The sequence below is a fragment of the Heterodontus francisci genome, chromosome 7, assembly GCF_036365525.1.
Source record: "Heterodontus francisci isolate sHetFra1 chromosome 7, sHetFra1.hap1, whole genome shotgun sequence".
Classification (NCBI taxonomy): Eukaryota; Metazoa; Chordata; class Chondrichthyes; order Heterodontiformes; family Heterodontidae; genus Heterodontus; species Heterodontus francisci.
Window position 1 is genome coordinate 84,388,712 of NC_090377.1, and position 17,381 is coordinate 84,406,092.

The 17,381-nt window shown below is 38.9% G+C and overlaps 1 protein-coding gene across 2 annotated transcripts in view; it reads right to left on the minus strand.

The window, feature by feature from the left end:
* Window positions 1-289: 289 nt before the first annotated feature.
* nckap1 (NCK-associated protein 1) overlaps window positions 290-17,381 on the minus strand; it is a 272,818-nt gene continuing 255,726 nt past the window's right edge. For both annotated transcript variants that reach the window (XM_068035570.1, XM_068035569.1), the window contains exons 30-31: window positions 2,044-2,133; window positions 290-1,265 (exon numbers count right to left, since the gene is read on the minus strand). In XM_068035570.1, the coding sequence (XP_067891671.1) occupies window positions 1,149-1,265; window positions 2,044-2,133 (207 nt within the window). In that variant the 3' untranslated portion in view covers window positions 290-1,148. The remainder of the gene's footprint in view (window positions 1,266-2,043; window positions 2,134-17,381) is intronic.

The window sequence follows — 17,381 nt, forward strand, 5'->3', positions numbered from 1 at the left end:
ACTGATTACAGGAATGAAGTTTATTTCAGCGTCATGGTGCATACATTTAAAACCTAAAAGAAAGGATGGTCCCGGCATCTTGAATTCAGTGTGACTAATCTCAGTTTCACCAATTTTGCACTGATATTCTATAATCCAACTGGTATTGCAAGGAACTCTAAATGTGTGCATCTATCTTTCAGCTCAGCTGAGAAGGAAAGAAAACTCAAATGTACTTGTATGCGTCATTCTCAGTCACAAATCAAAAAGGAATTATGTTTAAACAAATGAACATTCTCTGTTGTGAATGTGAAGTAACCTGGTGTTTTATTGTTTGTTATGGAAGGTACACTAAAACTTGAAAAATGTAAAACATATAAAAGAGGTTAAGGGCTGCCATTTTATCAATATGTGATAAATATTCATACAGTCATACAATGGGGTACAATGGTAGTGTGAAATTCAAGAAGCTCTCCACTGAAGTTAGTTTTATAAAAAAAATTATACTATGCTTTATACAAACATCACTTCTGTTGTTCATAGAGTAATGTGCAGTGGATTGCCAGAATTGTTTCTGGAGGTTTCAGCATTCCTATAGAATTTGTAGATAATACATTATGTATTTCATCAGAGTAGCTAATATAGCAATTAATTAAAATTAAAGGGAACAGAATTATTGTAATAAATCCACATGAATACAACTAATAACCCATCCATCCCATTTACTGTCAATGAAGAATGACAGGTACAAATCTTTTCTTGCCTTATCTGAAATAATTTACACACAGAAGGAAGCTAGAACATCTTCAAAGAATAACTAGATGAATGTTCTTCTGCATTTTAATACAGCTTTAAGGAAAGTGTTTTCAAAACAGCTGTTTCTTGTGCACAATTCATTTTTAAAACCCAATCAACACTGTAGTGTAATTTTAACAAATGTAGCTGCTATTTTAAGTAAAACCATTCAGCTTTGCCACTATTCAGTAAATCAGTCAAGCATATCAATAACATAATAGAAACCACTGGTCTACAATGTATGTTTATGAAAAATGATTCAGTTTCATAACTTCTTTAGACTATAAAGTGATACAATTCTACAGTTGTTAGCTTGTAAACCAGCACTGCAGAACATTTAGTTAAATTGGATCTTGCCTCCATTAAATTCCAATTTATGCAGAAGATGTGACACTTTGCTTGTAGACAGCATGGTAGGCATTTCGCAGGAGGACGTAAGGAAAGCAAGATTCCAGCAGGTCCATCGTCAGGAAAGGAGACTCTTGTACAATCTGAGGAAAATTCCAACCGCATGTCAGCGATGATTATATCTACTAGGGCATTTCACTCAGTCTTTTCAGTGACCAAAGTAGGCCAGAGTGTTGCTATGCTTATACAGTGGTGCAAACAAACCACAAAAAGCCTCAACAAAACTTACATTGACAGCTCAGCAAAAGCACCATAAATATTACACTGCACAATCTTTTAAAGACAAAGTGTAAGTGTAAAGTTAAAACAAATAGCGTGGGTAATTTTTCAAAGACAGACAAGTTGGATGTTTGCAGATGAGCTCAGAACATAAAACATGACTGCCTAGTGCAAGCAACTATCCTGGTTATCTGAACTTGCTTGAATCTAAATATATTTGTGACACTATTCTAATTGTTGGCTACTCTCTGTATAACCTACAAGCTTATTTTTTTCCTGGTTAACAAATCAAAATTGAGTTATTGTACTATTTGACCAGGAATACGATTACTATCAATCATGATGCATTCTGCAGCTATTTGGCAATGAGAGACAGGCCACTGCAGAGTTGTTTAAATGATGCCAACTGACCGAGAATACTAGGTCATTGGATTGTGATGAAGCTACAAAAGACCTCTATTAGTAAATTCAGGTAGTAAAAATGTTCAAAAAAAAAGCTTACTCCAGTAAAATAGTTCCAGCTGAATATTTGTCTCAGATCTAGTGGGGCAAATATTTTCTCCTCGTGTTGTAATTTCAATGATTTCGACTTGATTGCATATCATCTTTAATTCCTGCCAATACTGTAACTTCAATACTCACCATGTCAAGCAGTAGATAAACAGATTCTCTGTTTCTGGTAGTGGTTTTGTCAGTCTCTTGTCCAATTTTTAGCAAACTTGAAGAAGCAAGCTGCAGAGAAAGATTTGCAGTTATAAGTACACTAACAGTGTTGATTTTCAAAAGCATAGTGTGGTTTTAACAAAATTACTGTTGATACCAATCATTATGGCATACTGTTAAGCAATACAATAAGTAAAACAAATTTTGGGGAAAATCCACAGCGAGTCAGAAAGAAGTAGAAAAAGACCAGCAGTTATTCAGGTAAGAGTTCTGCACATAAATATACAAAATATTATAAATAAAACAAGTGAGTTAGAAGTACAAATTTAGGTTAAGGATTATGATGCAATAACTATTACAGAAAGCTGACTACAAGCTGGGCATGATATGGAATTAAATATTAGGAACATAGGGCATAGGAGCAGGAGTAGGCTATTCGGCCCATCGAGCCTGCTCCACCATTCGATAAGATCATGGCTGCTCTGGTATTAGCTTCAACTCCACTTAACTGTCGGTCCACCTTGTTCATCAAAAATCGAACACAGCTTTGAACAAATTCAATGATGCAGCCTCCACTGCTTTCTGAGGAATAGATTTCCCCAGACTAATGATCCTTTGAGAAAAAAAAGCTTCCTCAGCTCCGTCTTAAAAGGGAGATGTCTTATTCTTAAACTGTGTCCCCTTGTTGTAGTCTTCCCCACAAGAGGAAAAGTTCTTCTGGTATCCACTCCATCAAGTCCCCTCAGGATCTGAAATGTTTCAAGAAGCTCACCTCCCATTCTTCTGAAGTCCAATGGGTAATGGGCCAACCTATTTAACCTTTCTTCATAAGATAAGCCCTTCATCCCCGGAATGAGTCGAGTGAACCTTCTCTGAACAGCTTCTAACCAAATTATATCCTTTTTCAAATAAAGAGACCAAAATTGTACACTGTACTCCAGATGTGGTCTCACCAAGGTCCTGTACAGCTGCAGTAAAATTTCCCTACTTTTATACTCTATTCCCCTTGCAATAAATGCCAACATTTCATTTGCCTTCCTAATCACTTGCTGTACCTGCATACTAACCTTTTGTGATTCATCTACCAGGATACCCAGAACCCTCTGTACGCCCGAGTTCTGTAATCCCTCTCCATTTAAATAGTGTAGAGCTTTTCTATTCTTCCTTCCAAAGTGGACAAGTTCACATTTTCTCACATTATACTCCATCTGCCAAATGTTTGCCCACTCGCTTAGCCTATCTATATCCATTTGTAGACTCTTTTCCTTCTCTTGACAACTTACTTTCCTTTCCATCTTGGTGTCATCAGCAAATTTAGCTACCATACATTCGGTCCCTTCGTCCAAGTCCTAAGCCCAATCATCTTCAGCTGCTGCATCAATGACCTTCCCAACATCATAAGGTCAGAAGTAGGGATGTTCGCTGATGATTGCACAATGTTCAGCACCATTTGTCTGATACTGAAGCAGTCCATGTCCAGATGCAGCAAGACCTAGACAACATCCAGGTTTGAGCTGATGAGTGGCAAGTTACATTCGCGCCAAACAAGTGCAAGGCAATGACTATCTCAAATGAGAGAATCTAACCATCTCCCCTTGATGTTCAATGCACTGCCATCACTGAATCCCCCACTATCAACATCTTGGGGGTTACCATTGGCCAGAAACTAAACTAGACCAACCACATAAATACTGTGACTACAAGAACAGGTCAGAGGCTGGGAATTCTGCAGCAAGTAACTCACCTCCTGTCTCCCCAATGCCTGTCCACCATATAAAAGGCACAAGTCAGGAGTGTGATAGAATATTTTCCACTTGCCTGGATGGATGCAACTCCAAGAACACTCAAGAAGCTCGACACCATCCAGGACAAAGCAGCTCACCTGACTGGCACCCCATCCACCACCTTCAACATTCACTTCCTTCACCACTGATGCATAGTGGCAGCAATGCGTACCATCTACAAGATGCACTGCAGCAATTCATCAAGGCTCCTTCAACAGCACCTTCCAAACCTGTGAGCTCTATCACTTGGAAGAGCAAGGGCAGCTGATACATGGGAACATCACCACCTGCAAGTTCCACTCTAAGCCACACACCATCCTGACTTGGAACTATATCGCCGTTCCTTCACTGTCGCTGGGTCAAAATCCTGGAACTCCCTTCCTAACAGTACTGTTGGTGTTTCTACACCTCAAGGATTGCAGCGGTTCAAGAAGGCAGTTCATCAACAGCTTCTCAAAGGCAATTAGGGATGGACAATAAATGTTGGCTTAGCCAGTGATGTCCGTATCCCATGAATGAACAAAAAATTCATTGATATGAACTGTAAATAGTTGAGGCTCAGCACTCATCCCTGTGACACTCCAATAGTTACAGCTTGCCAACTCGAAAAGGACCCATTTATCCCTACTCTCTGTATCCTGTTAGCTAACAAGTCCTTTATCCATGCCGATATGTTACCCCTACACCATGTGCTCTTATCTTGTGTAGTAACCTTTGATGTGGCACCTTATCAAATGCCTTTCGGAAATACAAGTACACCACATCCACAGGTTCCCCTTTATCCACCTTGCTTGTTACTTCATTGAAGAACTCTAATAAATTAGTTAAACACGATTTCCCTTTTACAAAACCATGTTGACTCTGTCTGATCCCATTATGACTTTCTAAGTATCCTGCTATAACCTCCTTAATAACGGATTTTTTGTAATTTCACCATTACAGATGTCAGGCCAACTGGCCTACAGTTTCCTGTTTTCTGTCTCCCTCCTTTCTTGAATAAAGGTGTTACAATTGCTATTTTCTAATCCGCTGGGACCCTTCCAGAATCTAAGGAATTTTGGAAGATTATAACCAAAGCCTCTACTATCTTTGCAACCACTTTTAACCCTACAGGCTATCTGGCCCTGGAGACTTGTCTGCCTTTAGGTCTAATAGTTTTTCCAGCACCTTTTTCCTGGCGATGATGATTGTTTTAAGTTCCTCGCTCCCTTTCACCTCTTGATTTTCAAATATCTGAAAGGTTTTCTAACTCTTCTTTACTCACTCCTTTCACCACCGACACACAGTGGCAGCAATGCGTATCATCTACAAGATGCACTCCAGCAATTCACCAAGGCTCCTTCGACAGCACCTTCCAAAGTGAAAGTGACAGTAAAAGCAGACACAAAATACCTCTTGAACGCCTCCGCCATTTCCTTGTTTTCCATTATTAATTACCTAGGCTCACTCTCTAGAGGCCCAACACTAGCTTTAGTTACTCTTTTTCCTATTTAAATACTTGTAGAAACTCTTACTATCTATTTTATATTAGCTAGTTTTCGCTTATACTCTACTTTCTCCTTTTTTTTGTCATTCTTTGTTGGTTCTTAAAATCTGTCCAATATTCCAGGCTACAGAAACTTTAGAAAGGACAGGAAAGTTTGGAAAGGACGATATTGATAAAGGTCACGACGACAGCAGTAATATAGGATTTGTGACAGTGGAAACATTGAGTTCAGGAACAGAAAAGAGTGCAAGACTCTGGAAGCTGTATGCAAATCTCTTGATAGTAGTGATATAGTGCGGGGCAGTGTATAAATATAAAAATTAGGGAAGCATGAAACAAAAACTATGTGGCCATAATGGGAGACTTTCATTTTTACATCATTGGGAGAGGCAGAAAACCTCAAGTAGTGAAGTCAATTAAATTCTAGAATACATTGGATCTGTTTTCTAGAACAGTATGTTTTAGAAAAGGCAGGGCAACAGGCCATACTAAATTTAGATGAATAACAAACCAGAATTAGTTAACAATCTGACAGTAAGGGAACATCTTACAAACAGTGACCAGAATATAACTGAATTTAATATTAGGTTTAAGAGAGAGAAGGAAGAGTCACAATTCAAGGTTTTAACGTTAAGTAAGGCAAACTTCAAAGGGATGAGAAATGAATTGACTACAGTAAACTGGGTGGAACTGTTAATGGCTAAACCTACAAACAGTGGGATATGCTCAAAGAAATATTTGGTACAATACAAAACCAATACGTACCCGAAAAAGGCAAAGGCTCCACTTGTACGGTTAAGCAACCTTGAACAACAAATGAGTAAGAGACAGCTAAAAGAAAAGGCTTACACAAATGTAAGGAAAAGTGGAAATCCAGCAGACTGGAAGAGCTATATAATGCAACAAAGACAAAAAGTAATAATCAGTGCAAAAGGGAAAAAAAATGCAAGGGACATCAAAACTAACAGCAAAAGTTTTTTTTTAAGTATATTAAGAGAAAAAGAATAATAAAAGGGAATGTGGGCCCATTAAGACAGGTGAGGCTATAATGGAGAATAAGGCAATGGTAGATTTGTTAAATAAATACTTCGTACTTGTTTTCAGTGTGGAGCAACTTAAGAGTCATTTACGGCACATTTACGAGTCCACGCAGTTCTCTGCGGAGCAATCCAGTCAGTCCCACTCTCCTGTGTGATCCCTGCAGCCCTGCAAGTTTATTTCCTCCAAGTGCCCATCCAATTTCCTTTTGAAATCATTGATTGCTTCCATGTCCACCACCCTCGTGGGCAGCAAGTTGCAGGTCATTATCACCTGCTGCATAAAAAAGTTCTTCCCCACATACCCCCTACATCTCTTGCTCAAAACCTTCAATCTGTGTCCCTTAGTCCTTGCACTATCAATTAATCGGAACAGTTTTTTTTTCCTTGTTAAATTATCTAAGCCTGCCACAATCTTGTACTCCTCTACCAAATCACCCCTCAATCTCCTTTGCTCCAAAGAGAACAACTCCAGCTTTTCCAACTTATCCTTGTAACTAAATTACCCCATCCCTGGGAGCATTGTGGTAAATCTTAAACTTAGTGGATATAATACAAGTTTTAAAAAAAGGCAACAGAGATAATGTGATTTAAGATACACAAATCTCCAGGGGCTAATGGTTTCCACCCACAGGGAGTTAAAATAAATTGGTGTGGGAATTGTAGATGCATTAGTTAGAATTTTCCATTAATTTGGCAGGGGGAAGGGATACAGAGTGGAGGTACAGTAGGGGGTGATGCACAACCAAATACAGAAGTCTGGAAGGCAGAGCAAATATAGACCTGTTAAGGCACAAGCAAATAATGCAAAGCTAGATTGCATCTATTTTAATGCAAGGAGTCTTACTAGTCTTCTTCTCCTTCTTTGGCCTCCTTGTTTCGAGAGACAATGATGGGTAAGTGCCTAGAGGTGGTCAGTGGTTTGTGAAGCAGTGCCTGGAGTGGCTATAAAGGGCTGCAGTACGCTCCCAGCAAAGTGATTGCCCCTTTTTTGTTTTTAAGTTCTATCCACTAGTACTAGTAAGGCAGATGAATTGAGGGTGTTCATTAACACATGGGAATATGATATTATTGCCATCACAGAGACATGGTTGACGGAAGGGCAGGACTGGCAACTCAATATTCCAAGGTATAGAAGAGGTGTAAAAGAGGAGGTGGCATTGCATTATTGATCAAGGAGTCAATTACTGAAGTGAGGAGGGATGATATCTTTGAAGGTTCTTCAAATAAGGCCATATGGATAGAACTTAAAAACAAAAAGGGGGCAATCACTTTGCTGGCAGTGTACTACAGGCCTCCAAATCGTCAGGGAGAAATAGAGGAGCAGATAAGTAGGCAAATCTCAGAGAGGTGTAGGGGATTTCAACTTCCCCAAAATTAACTGGGTACGTCTTAGTGCAAAAGGCTTAAAGGGGGTGGAATTCTTAAAGTGCATCCAGGAGCGCTTTTTGAGCCAGCACGTAGGAAGTCCTACAAGAACATGGGTGATATTGGACCTAATCTTAGGGAATGAAGCCGGACAAGTGGTAGAAGCGTCAGTGGGGGAGCATTTCGGGGATAGTGACCATAACTCTGTAAGATTTAAGGTAGTTATGGAAAAGGACAAAGATGAACCGGAAATAATGATACTGAATTGGGGCAAGGCCGATTTCAATATTATAAAACAAGATCTGACCAAAGTGGACAGGGAGCAGCTACCTGTAAGAAAGTCTACATCAGACCAGCGGGAGTCATTCAAAAAAGAAATAGTGAGTGTTCAGGGCCAACATGCTCCGTAAAGGTAAAGGGTAGGACCAACAAGTCCAGGGACTGGGGTCTCAGCAATTCACTAAACGTAAATTACTTGGATGTAGGAAGAAAGAGTTGTACGTCCAGTTTGCCCAGACACTAAATTATAAAGGCACAACAAGTTATGTAGATGGAAGCAGGATGTTACAAAGGTTAAATCAATGGGCAAAATTATCGAATGTGGAGTTCAGTGAGGGGAAGAATAGGTCATCCACTTTGGATCAGAGAAAGACACACTGGAATATTTTCTTAATGGTGAGAAACTAGGAACTGTGAAGAAACAAAGCAATTTAGGTGTCCAGGTACACAAATCACAGAAAGCTAGTGCAAAGGTACAAAAGGGTGAATAGAATCTCAAGGAGGTAGGAATACAAAAGTGAGGAATATGAAGCAACAGTTGTAACTTTGTCTTAAAATTTGAGTTAGGTCATTTAAGAGTGAAATCAGAAAGCACATTTTTTTTACATAAAGGGTAGTGGAAACTTTGAACTCTTCCCCCAAAGGGGTGAGCTGAAATTCTTAAGATTGAGATTGACAGCTTTTTTAGTTAAATAAAGGTATCAAGGGGTATGGAACAAAGATGACTAAATAGAATTAAGGCACAAATCAGCCATGAGCTAGCTGAATGGCGGAAGAGGGTTGAGGGGCTGAATGACCATTCCAAGTCTGCAGCACATTCAATTTCCTAACTCTCAGTTCTGAAAAAAGCAGTAAAAATAAAATTTTAAAGGAATGGTGGAAATATTTCATCTCTTACATTGCAAGCACCTCCAAGGTATTCTTGAATGCCTGGGTAGCAAGATTTTTTCTTCAAATATTTCAGGATAATTTTACAAATATGAATTCCCAATGCAGAGCTCATATCAGAAATTGGGCACAGAGGTCACCATACCCGCAACACTGCCATTAATTTTAATGGATGAAAATTTCTGGAGTGCGCTCTGTGCCTGAATCCCTGATGTGCAATTCTGGTGCACAAAGCTTTGCATCAGGAATACAAGGTCACAAAGTTTACTCTTTCATTCCTGCATTGATGCTGGAAATTTCAATGCTGATACGACTACTCTAATTTTTCCCCCCAAAATCTAATACTTGACCATAAAAAAATCTGGTTTCACAAATTTAATTTTTGCCATCTTCCCTGTATCTCCTTTTCTCGATGAAATTTAATGTTTTTTATTTTCTTACTGTTAACAGGTCTAAGGAAATTCTTGTTTTCCTGGATTTGAATAACTTGCAAATTTTTAGATAAAGCACTGCTTTGTTAAATATAAACAATGGTACAGCCAAGTTACTCAATGTCAGAAGTAACTTTGTTACTCTAACAGTGAAGCTTAAATTGCTACATGAAATGCTTAAAATACAATTTAAAAAATGTATACACCAATGCTGCTTTTCCCAGTTTATGTCTCCCTTCTAAAAGCTTCAATTTTACTTTCTTCCTAATGTATAAATTCGACACCTTATTTTCTAGAAAAATCATGCATTATTCTTCATCATTCAGGACTCTTCCCAATATATTTTGCAGGCAGTACACATTTCAAAGGGCTAAGAATAAAAGCATTAAAAATTGCAAACATGGAAAGAGGTTTTGTCAGAGGGCTTTCTTACCAGTGGGTCCAGCACAAATGAAGCTTTCTAGGATGATGGAAGTATCAACTCTAACTTTTCACCTTTTGGTGTAAACACTAAATTTACCTGTTTTTCTATATGCAGATCATCATACAATCATAGACTAGAACTTTCACATCTTTAACTCAGATTGAAAGCCATCCCCAGAAGGCCAGTTCTTCAGCCAAAGGTTCAGGACATTGCTGTTCATCATGGAATGATACTGCACCGAAGCAGGCCATTCAGACAATCTTGCCTGTGCCGGCCCCTTGAAACAATTAGTCCCTGTTCTTTTTCCGCAGCACTCCAATTTCCCTCTAAGTATTCATTCAATTTCCTTTTGAAAATTATTAATGCTGTTTCCAACACCCTTTCAAGCTGTGCATTTCACATCATCACTTGCTATGTAAATTATTTTCTCTCACGCTACCCTTAGTCCCTTTTCTAATTATCTTATAACCGTGCCCTCTGATTATTTCTTCCATCGGAAACATCCTTATTTACTCGACAAAAAACCTTCATGATTTAACACCTCCATCAAATACTCCTTTAACCTTCTCTGCACTGAGAACAAACACAGTATCTCCATCTCGCTATGTAACTGAAGTCTCTCATCCTTGCTACCATTCTCGTAAATCTCTTCTACACCCTCTCTATGACCTTGACATCCTTCCTAAAGTGTGGTGTGCAGAATTGGACACAATACTCCAGCTGAGGCCTAACCAGTGATTTATAAAGGTTTAGCACATCTTGCTTGCTTTTGATTTCTTTGTGCCTACTTATAAAGCCAAGGATCCCCTATGTCTTTTTAACAGCCTTCTCAACTAGAATTGCCACTTTCAAAGACTAGCATATGTAAACCCCCAGGTCTCTCTGTTCCTGCACCCCTTTAAAATGGAGCTATTTAGTTTATATCGCTTCTCTCATTCTTCCTACCAAAATTAATCAATTCACACTTCTCTGCATTAAATTTCATCTGCCATGTGCCTTCCCGTTTCACCAATCTGTCCATGTCCTCCTGAAGTCTATTATCCACCATCATTGTTTACTACATTTCCAAGTTTAACTTCATTTACAAACTTTGAAATTATGCCCTACATATCCAGGTAATTAATATATTAAAAACAGCAGTGTTCCCCACATCGACTACTGGGGAACACCACTACACAATTCCCTCAAGTACTACTCGCTTTCTGTCCCCCAGCCAATTTCATATCCACATAGCCACTATCCTTCAAATTGTCCTGATTCTGCCATTTAACTTAAGCTAAAGCGGTGCTCTAAGCAAGCTCTAAACATTTGTATCCTCGGCGTGCTGCAGTGTTCCAGTGAAGCTCAACACAAGCTCGAGGAACAGCACCCCATCTTCCGATTAGGAATGCTACAGCCCTCTGGACTCAACATTGAGTTCAACAACTTCAGATCATGACTACCACTTTGACTGTTTTTTTAAAAAACCTTTTGCCAGTCTTAAACTAATTTTTCATGTTTTTGCTTTTGGACAGAGCTGTTCAATAGCACTCTCTCTGGACAAATGCTGTGTCTTTTACCATGGCTATTACTACTCCGTTTGCCTTTTGTTCCATGACATCTTTGTCATTTAATCTCTCCGCCCCCCACCCCTGGACTTGTTCAAAGCCTCTTACATTTCTAACCTTTGTCAATTCTGATGAAAGGACATCAGCCTGAAACATGAACTCTGTTTCTCTCTCCATAGATGCTGCTAGACCTACTGTGTATTCCCAGAACTTTGTTTTTATTTCAGATTTTTATTCCAGCAACCACAGTCTTTTGCTCTTACTCTAAACATGATTAATTTTGAAATTAGTTATCTTGTCTGCAGAGGCTGAGCAATTAAATTAATCTAAATTTGCAAGTTTTCTATGAAATCTATATATACTTTTCTAATGGTGAAATTTCACCTTTTTATTTCTTTGAAGAATAGGAAGTAAATATATGCAAAACTTATCTGCAGGATATTGCTGGGGTTCCTCAGGACAGTATCCTAGCCTCAAACATCTTCAGCTGCTTCATCAATTATAGAAGTCGGGATATTCACTGATGATTGCACAATATACAGTTCACAATTTTACATTTACAACTATACATTTGCACCTCCTCAGATAACGAAGCATCTTCTGCATGTATGCAGCAAGACCTGGACAACATTTAGGCTTTGTCTAAGTGGCAGGCAATGACCATCTCCAACAAAAGAATGTCTAACCACCTTTTCTTGACGTTCAACATCATTACCATCACCGAATTTCCCATCAACATCCTGGGATCGCCAAAGATCAGAAAGTTAATTGGGCCAGTCACATAGTTACTGTGGCTATAATTGCACGTCAGAGGCTGGACATTTTGCAGCAGGTAATTCACCTCCTGACTTCCCAAAGTTTTTCCACCACCTACAAGGTACAAGTCAGGAGTGTGATGGAATACTCTACACTTGCCTCCAAAAAAGCTCAGGACACCACCCAGGACAAAGCATCCCACTTGATCAGTACTTCATCCACCACATTAAATATTCACTCCCTCCACTACTGACACAACATGGCCACAGTGTGTACCATGTACAAGATGCATTGCAGCAGCTCATTAAGGCTGCTTCAACAACACACTCCCAAACCAGTGACACTTACCATCTAGGACAAGCATAGCAGGTGCATGGGAACATCACTACCTCCAAGTTACACCATCCTGACTTGGAAATATATTGTCACTCCATCATTGCTAGGTCAAAATCTTGAAACTCCCTACCTACCTAATAGTGCTGTGGGAATAGCTTCATCATACGGAATGTAGTGCTTCAAGGAGCAGGCTCTCATCACCACCTTCAAGGGCGATTAGGGATAGGCAATAAATGCTAGCCCTGCCAATGATGTGTGCATCCCATAAATGAATATAAAAAATCTGTCATTTTTATTATATATTCCTGTCGTTTCTAAAAACGATCTCTGCATTTTAGAATATTTTAAATTCCATAAAACATGCCTTTTCAAGCCCAATTGTGGGGATATATTGTTGATTTAAGGTGTCAACAGCTAAATTTAAGGAAACTCGAGATTTCCTTTACATAGTTTTCTCTTCATTAAGCTTTGTCATTTCTCCTAGCTACCTTGCTCTAGGGTGACCATCTGTTCCAAGCCTCTGCCAATGTTAATGAATCCAAGTAGCCGAGATAACTTCCCTTCCCTGCCTGTGGGGAAACAGCTGGCACCTCCTCACTACTGATGATGATCTACTCAAGGACCTGTATCTGCCTAAATTAAAGATCTAATCATTAATCTAAACTTCACTTTAGTTTGCCTACTGCATTCATGCTATTTACATATCAAGAGAAAGCAGATTTCCAACTAAATACATGTACAGCCAGAAAGTTGTGATACCGAGTACCAGCAGAACTAAAAAAACAGAACCTCTGCTCAATAGGGACTTGCATGCGAAATGCAGAATCAGGCACCAGGACTAGCTATAAGTAGGGTATTAAGTTGCTGAACAATACCACCTGTTATTTAAACAAATTGCTACTGTGTTGCTATTGCTCCTTTATCATAGAAAACTGCCCCATGGTGCTCCACAGAGATGGAATCCAACAAAGAAAAATCTAAGTACAAACCCAACTGTAAGATTAATTTGTCAGCCCAGGCTGCATATTAAAAACATAATATAAGGAATAGCAGCACGAGTAATCCATACCGCCTGTCAAGCCTGCTCTGCCATTCAATATCATGGCTGATCTTGGGCTTCAACTCCACCTTCCCACCTGCTCCCCATATCCCTCTATTCCGACAGACCAAAAATCTATCTCGGCCTTAAATATATTCAGTGATGGAGCATCCACAACCCTCTGGGGCAGAGAATTCTAAAGATTCACAAACTTTTGAGAGAAGAAATTTCTCATCTTAGTCCTAAATGATCGGTCCTTTATCCTGAGTGCCCCCTTGTTCTGGATTCCCCTGCCAGGGGAAACAACGTCTCCGTCGCTATCCTGTCAAACCCCTTCATAACCTTGAATATTTCAATGAGATCACTTCTCATTCTTCTAAACTCCACAGAATATAGACCCAATGTACTCAGCCTATCATAGAACAACCCTCTCATCTTAGGGACCAATCTAGTGAAACTTTACTGTACTGCCTCCAATCTCCTTCCTTAAATATGGAGACCAAAATTGCACAGTCTTCCAGGTTGGTGTCTCATACAATTGTAGCAAAACTACTTTATTCTTGTACACCAATCCCCTTGCATGGGCAGCCAACATGCTATGTGCTTTCCTAATAGCTTGCTGTATCTACATGCTAACTTTTTGTGTTCCTTGTATAAGTACACCCAAGCATCTCTGATCATCAACATTTACAAGTTTCACGGCTTTTAAAAAAAATTCTGCTTTTCTATTCTTACAACCTAAGTGAATAACCTCACACAAATTATACTCTATCTTCCACCTTCTTGTCTGTTTACTTAACCTGTCTATATATCTTTGCACCCTCTTTGTGTCCTCACAGCTTGTGTGCCCACCTAGCTTTGCATCATCAAACTTAGATGCATTATTCTGTCTCTTCATTTAAGTTAATATAGATTGTAAATACCTGAGACCTCAGTATTCCACTAGTCACAGCCTGTCAACTTGAAAATGCCCCGTTTATCCCTACTCTCTGCTTCCTGTCCGTCAATCAATCCTCTATCCACCGACTATATCACCCCCAACTCCATGAGCCCTTATCTGCTGTATGAACCTTTTGCGTGGCATCTTTTCGAATACCTTTTGGAAATCCAAGTATACAACATCTACTGATTTCCCTTTATCTACCCTACTTGTTAAATCCTCAAAAAACTCTAATACATTTGTCAAACCAGGATTTCCCTTTTGTAAAACCATGCTGCATTGTTAATACTTCCTTAATAATAGATTCCAGCACTTTCCCAACAACTGATGTCATGCGAACTGGCCTGTAGTTCCCCATTTTCTCTCTACCTCCTTTCGTGAATAGTGGCGTTACATTTGCTAACTTCCAATCCACTTGGACCATTCCAGAATCCAGGGAATTTTGGAAAATCATAGTCACCACATCTGCTATCTCTGCAGCTCTCTTTTTTTTAAAAAAAAGGACCAACATTTACTTTAGATACTCTCTTCCTTTTTATATACTTGTAAAAGCTCTTACAAACTGTTTTTATATTCCTGGATAGTTTACTCTCATTCTATTTTTTCACTTATCAACTTTTTGGTGGACCTTTGCTGGTTTCTGAAACACTCCCAATTCTCAGACTTACTACTATACTATGCAAGATTATAAGCCTCTTCTTTTAATCTATTATCCTTAACCTCCATCGTAAGCCATGGATGGATCTTTCTTGCTGAGTTTTAATGCTGACATTACATTACAATAGTGACTACACTTCAAAAGTACTTCATTGCTGTAAGGTGCTTTGAGACATCCGGTGGTGTGAAAGGCACTATTTAAGTACAAGTCCTGCCTTTTCTCTATGTTAGATATGTAAAGATCTAAGTCAAGATCCTTTTCAATAGGATGTATTTTTGTTGAACATTTTGAATTTGCTTTAAATGTCTCCTATTATTTATTTAGTGCCATACCTTATAGTCTATTTACCCAATTAACCTCACTCCTCATATCTATGTAACTGGCTTTAAGTTTCAGATTCCTGTTTGTGATTGGAGTGTGCCATTTTCAAATTTAATATGGAATTCAATTGTGTTATGATCACTATTTGCCAGTGGATCTCTTACTATGACATTACTAATTAACCCTGCCTCATTGCACAATGCTAGATCTAAAATATATTTATCCCTAGTTGGTTCTACAACATATTGCTCCATGAAACTGTCACCAAAGCATTCTACAAACTCATCTTCCAGACCACCTTAAAATCCCCCCACAACTATTACATTGCCTTTGTTACAAGTTCCAATAATTTCTTGCTTAATGCTCTGTGCAACAGTATAACTACTGTTAGGAGGGCTATAAACTACACCCACCAGCATTTTCTGACCCTTGCAATTCCTAATCTCCACCCATACGGATTCTACTTCCTGATTTTCTAAGTCAAGATCCTTTCTCATTAATGTCCTTATGTCATCCTTTATCAGGGCTACCCTTTCCCCTTTTCCATCCTGCCTGTCTTTTCAAAATATTGTGTAACCTAGGATATTTATTTCCCAACCTCTGTCACCTTGTAACCATGTCTGTGTAATGGCGATTAGATCTAAATCATTTATCTCCATTTGTGCCACAAGTTCATCTATCTTATTGCGGATGCTTTGTGCATTCAGATAAAGTGACTTAAATTTTTTTTTTACTACTATTCTCAGCATTGACCTTACTTTCTGATAGAAACCACTATAAAGCGGTAATAATGTATCAAATGAAGACATTTTGGTGGTTTCAAACTAGTATTGGTTCCCCAGCAGCCTAGTTTACACTGTGAGGGAAATAGTGACCATAGATCTTTTTCTCTGTAATAATCATATATGCAGCCTTATTATGTGTATGTCAAACATAGCTCAGTTAGCAGCACTCATGCTTCTGAGTCAGAAGGCTCTGGCTTCAAGTCCCACTTCAGGACTTGAGCACAAAAATCAAGGCTGACACTTAAGTGTAGCACTGAGGGATTGCTGCACTGTTGGAGGTGCTGTCTTTTGGATGCGACATTAAACCAACGCCCTCTCAGGTAGACACAAAAGATCGCATGTCATTATTTCAAAGAAAAGCAAAGAAGTTATCCTGTGTCCTGGCCAACATTTATTCCTCAATCAACATCACAAAAACAGATTATCTGGTTATTATCATTTGCTGTTTGTGGGAGCTTGCTGTGTGCAGATTGGCTGCCGCAACAGTGACATTACAATAGTGTCCACACTTCAAAAGTACTTCATTGCTGAAAAGTGATTTGAGACATCCGGTGGTGTGAAAGGCACTATTTAAGTACAAGTCCGGCTTTTTCGCTATGTTAGATATGAAAACTGGCCAAAGTCTGGGCACTTAGTTAACATTGATAGATTTAGGAAAAACAAATCCAAAAATTGTTATCGCACTGCAACTGATGCTTTCAAAATTGATTTTATGGCAAATGCTATTGTATTCATTAGTAGTGGACATAGGATTTATGTTCAGCTAATGTTACAGACAGGTCTGTGTAACAGTGTGCTCTAAAATGTACAAGGGATTTAGGATCTTCTATATTTACTTGGAGCATGTCATATCTCTTAAATCTCATGGATTAAATTAAATAAATCTATTGCATCAGATCTTTTATCAGACATCTACTAATGTCAGGGCAATTGAATGGTATTGTAACACCAGGAATGCAAAAGATAGGAGGTTAGGTGGCGCAACACCACAATCCTACATAACAATGGTAAAAATTGACAAACGCTAGCTAATTTATTGTTCTCAACATATGAAATTTCAGGTTCAGAATGTGTGCACATTCAGAGCCAAAGCAGAGATATTTTTCAGCTGCCTGCATAGTTATATACACAGTTTTAAAATTATCAGGGTGTTGGTGCTGAAGCAGCAGCAGTTAGGTTTCCTTGCAAAGATATTTTCCCTTTGCCTGTTTTCATGAGCAATTAAGGATCAGCGCCGA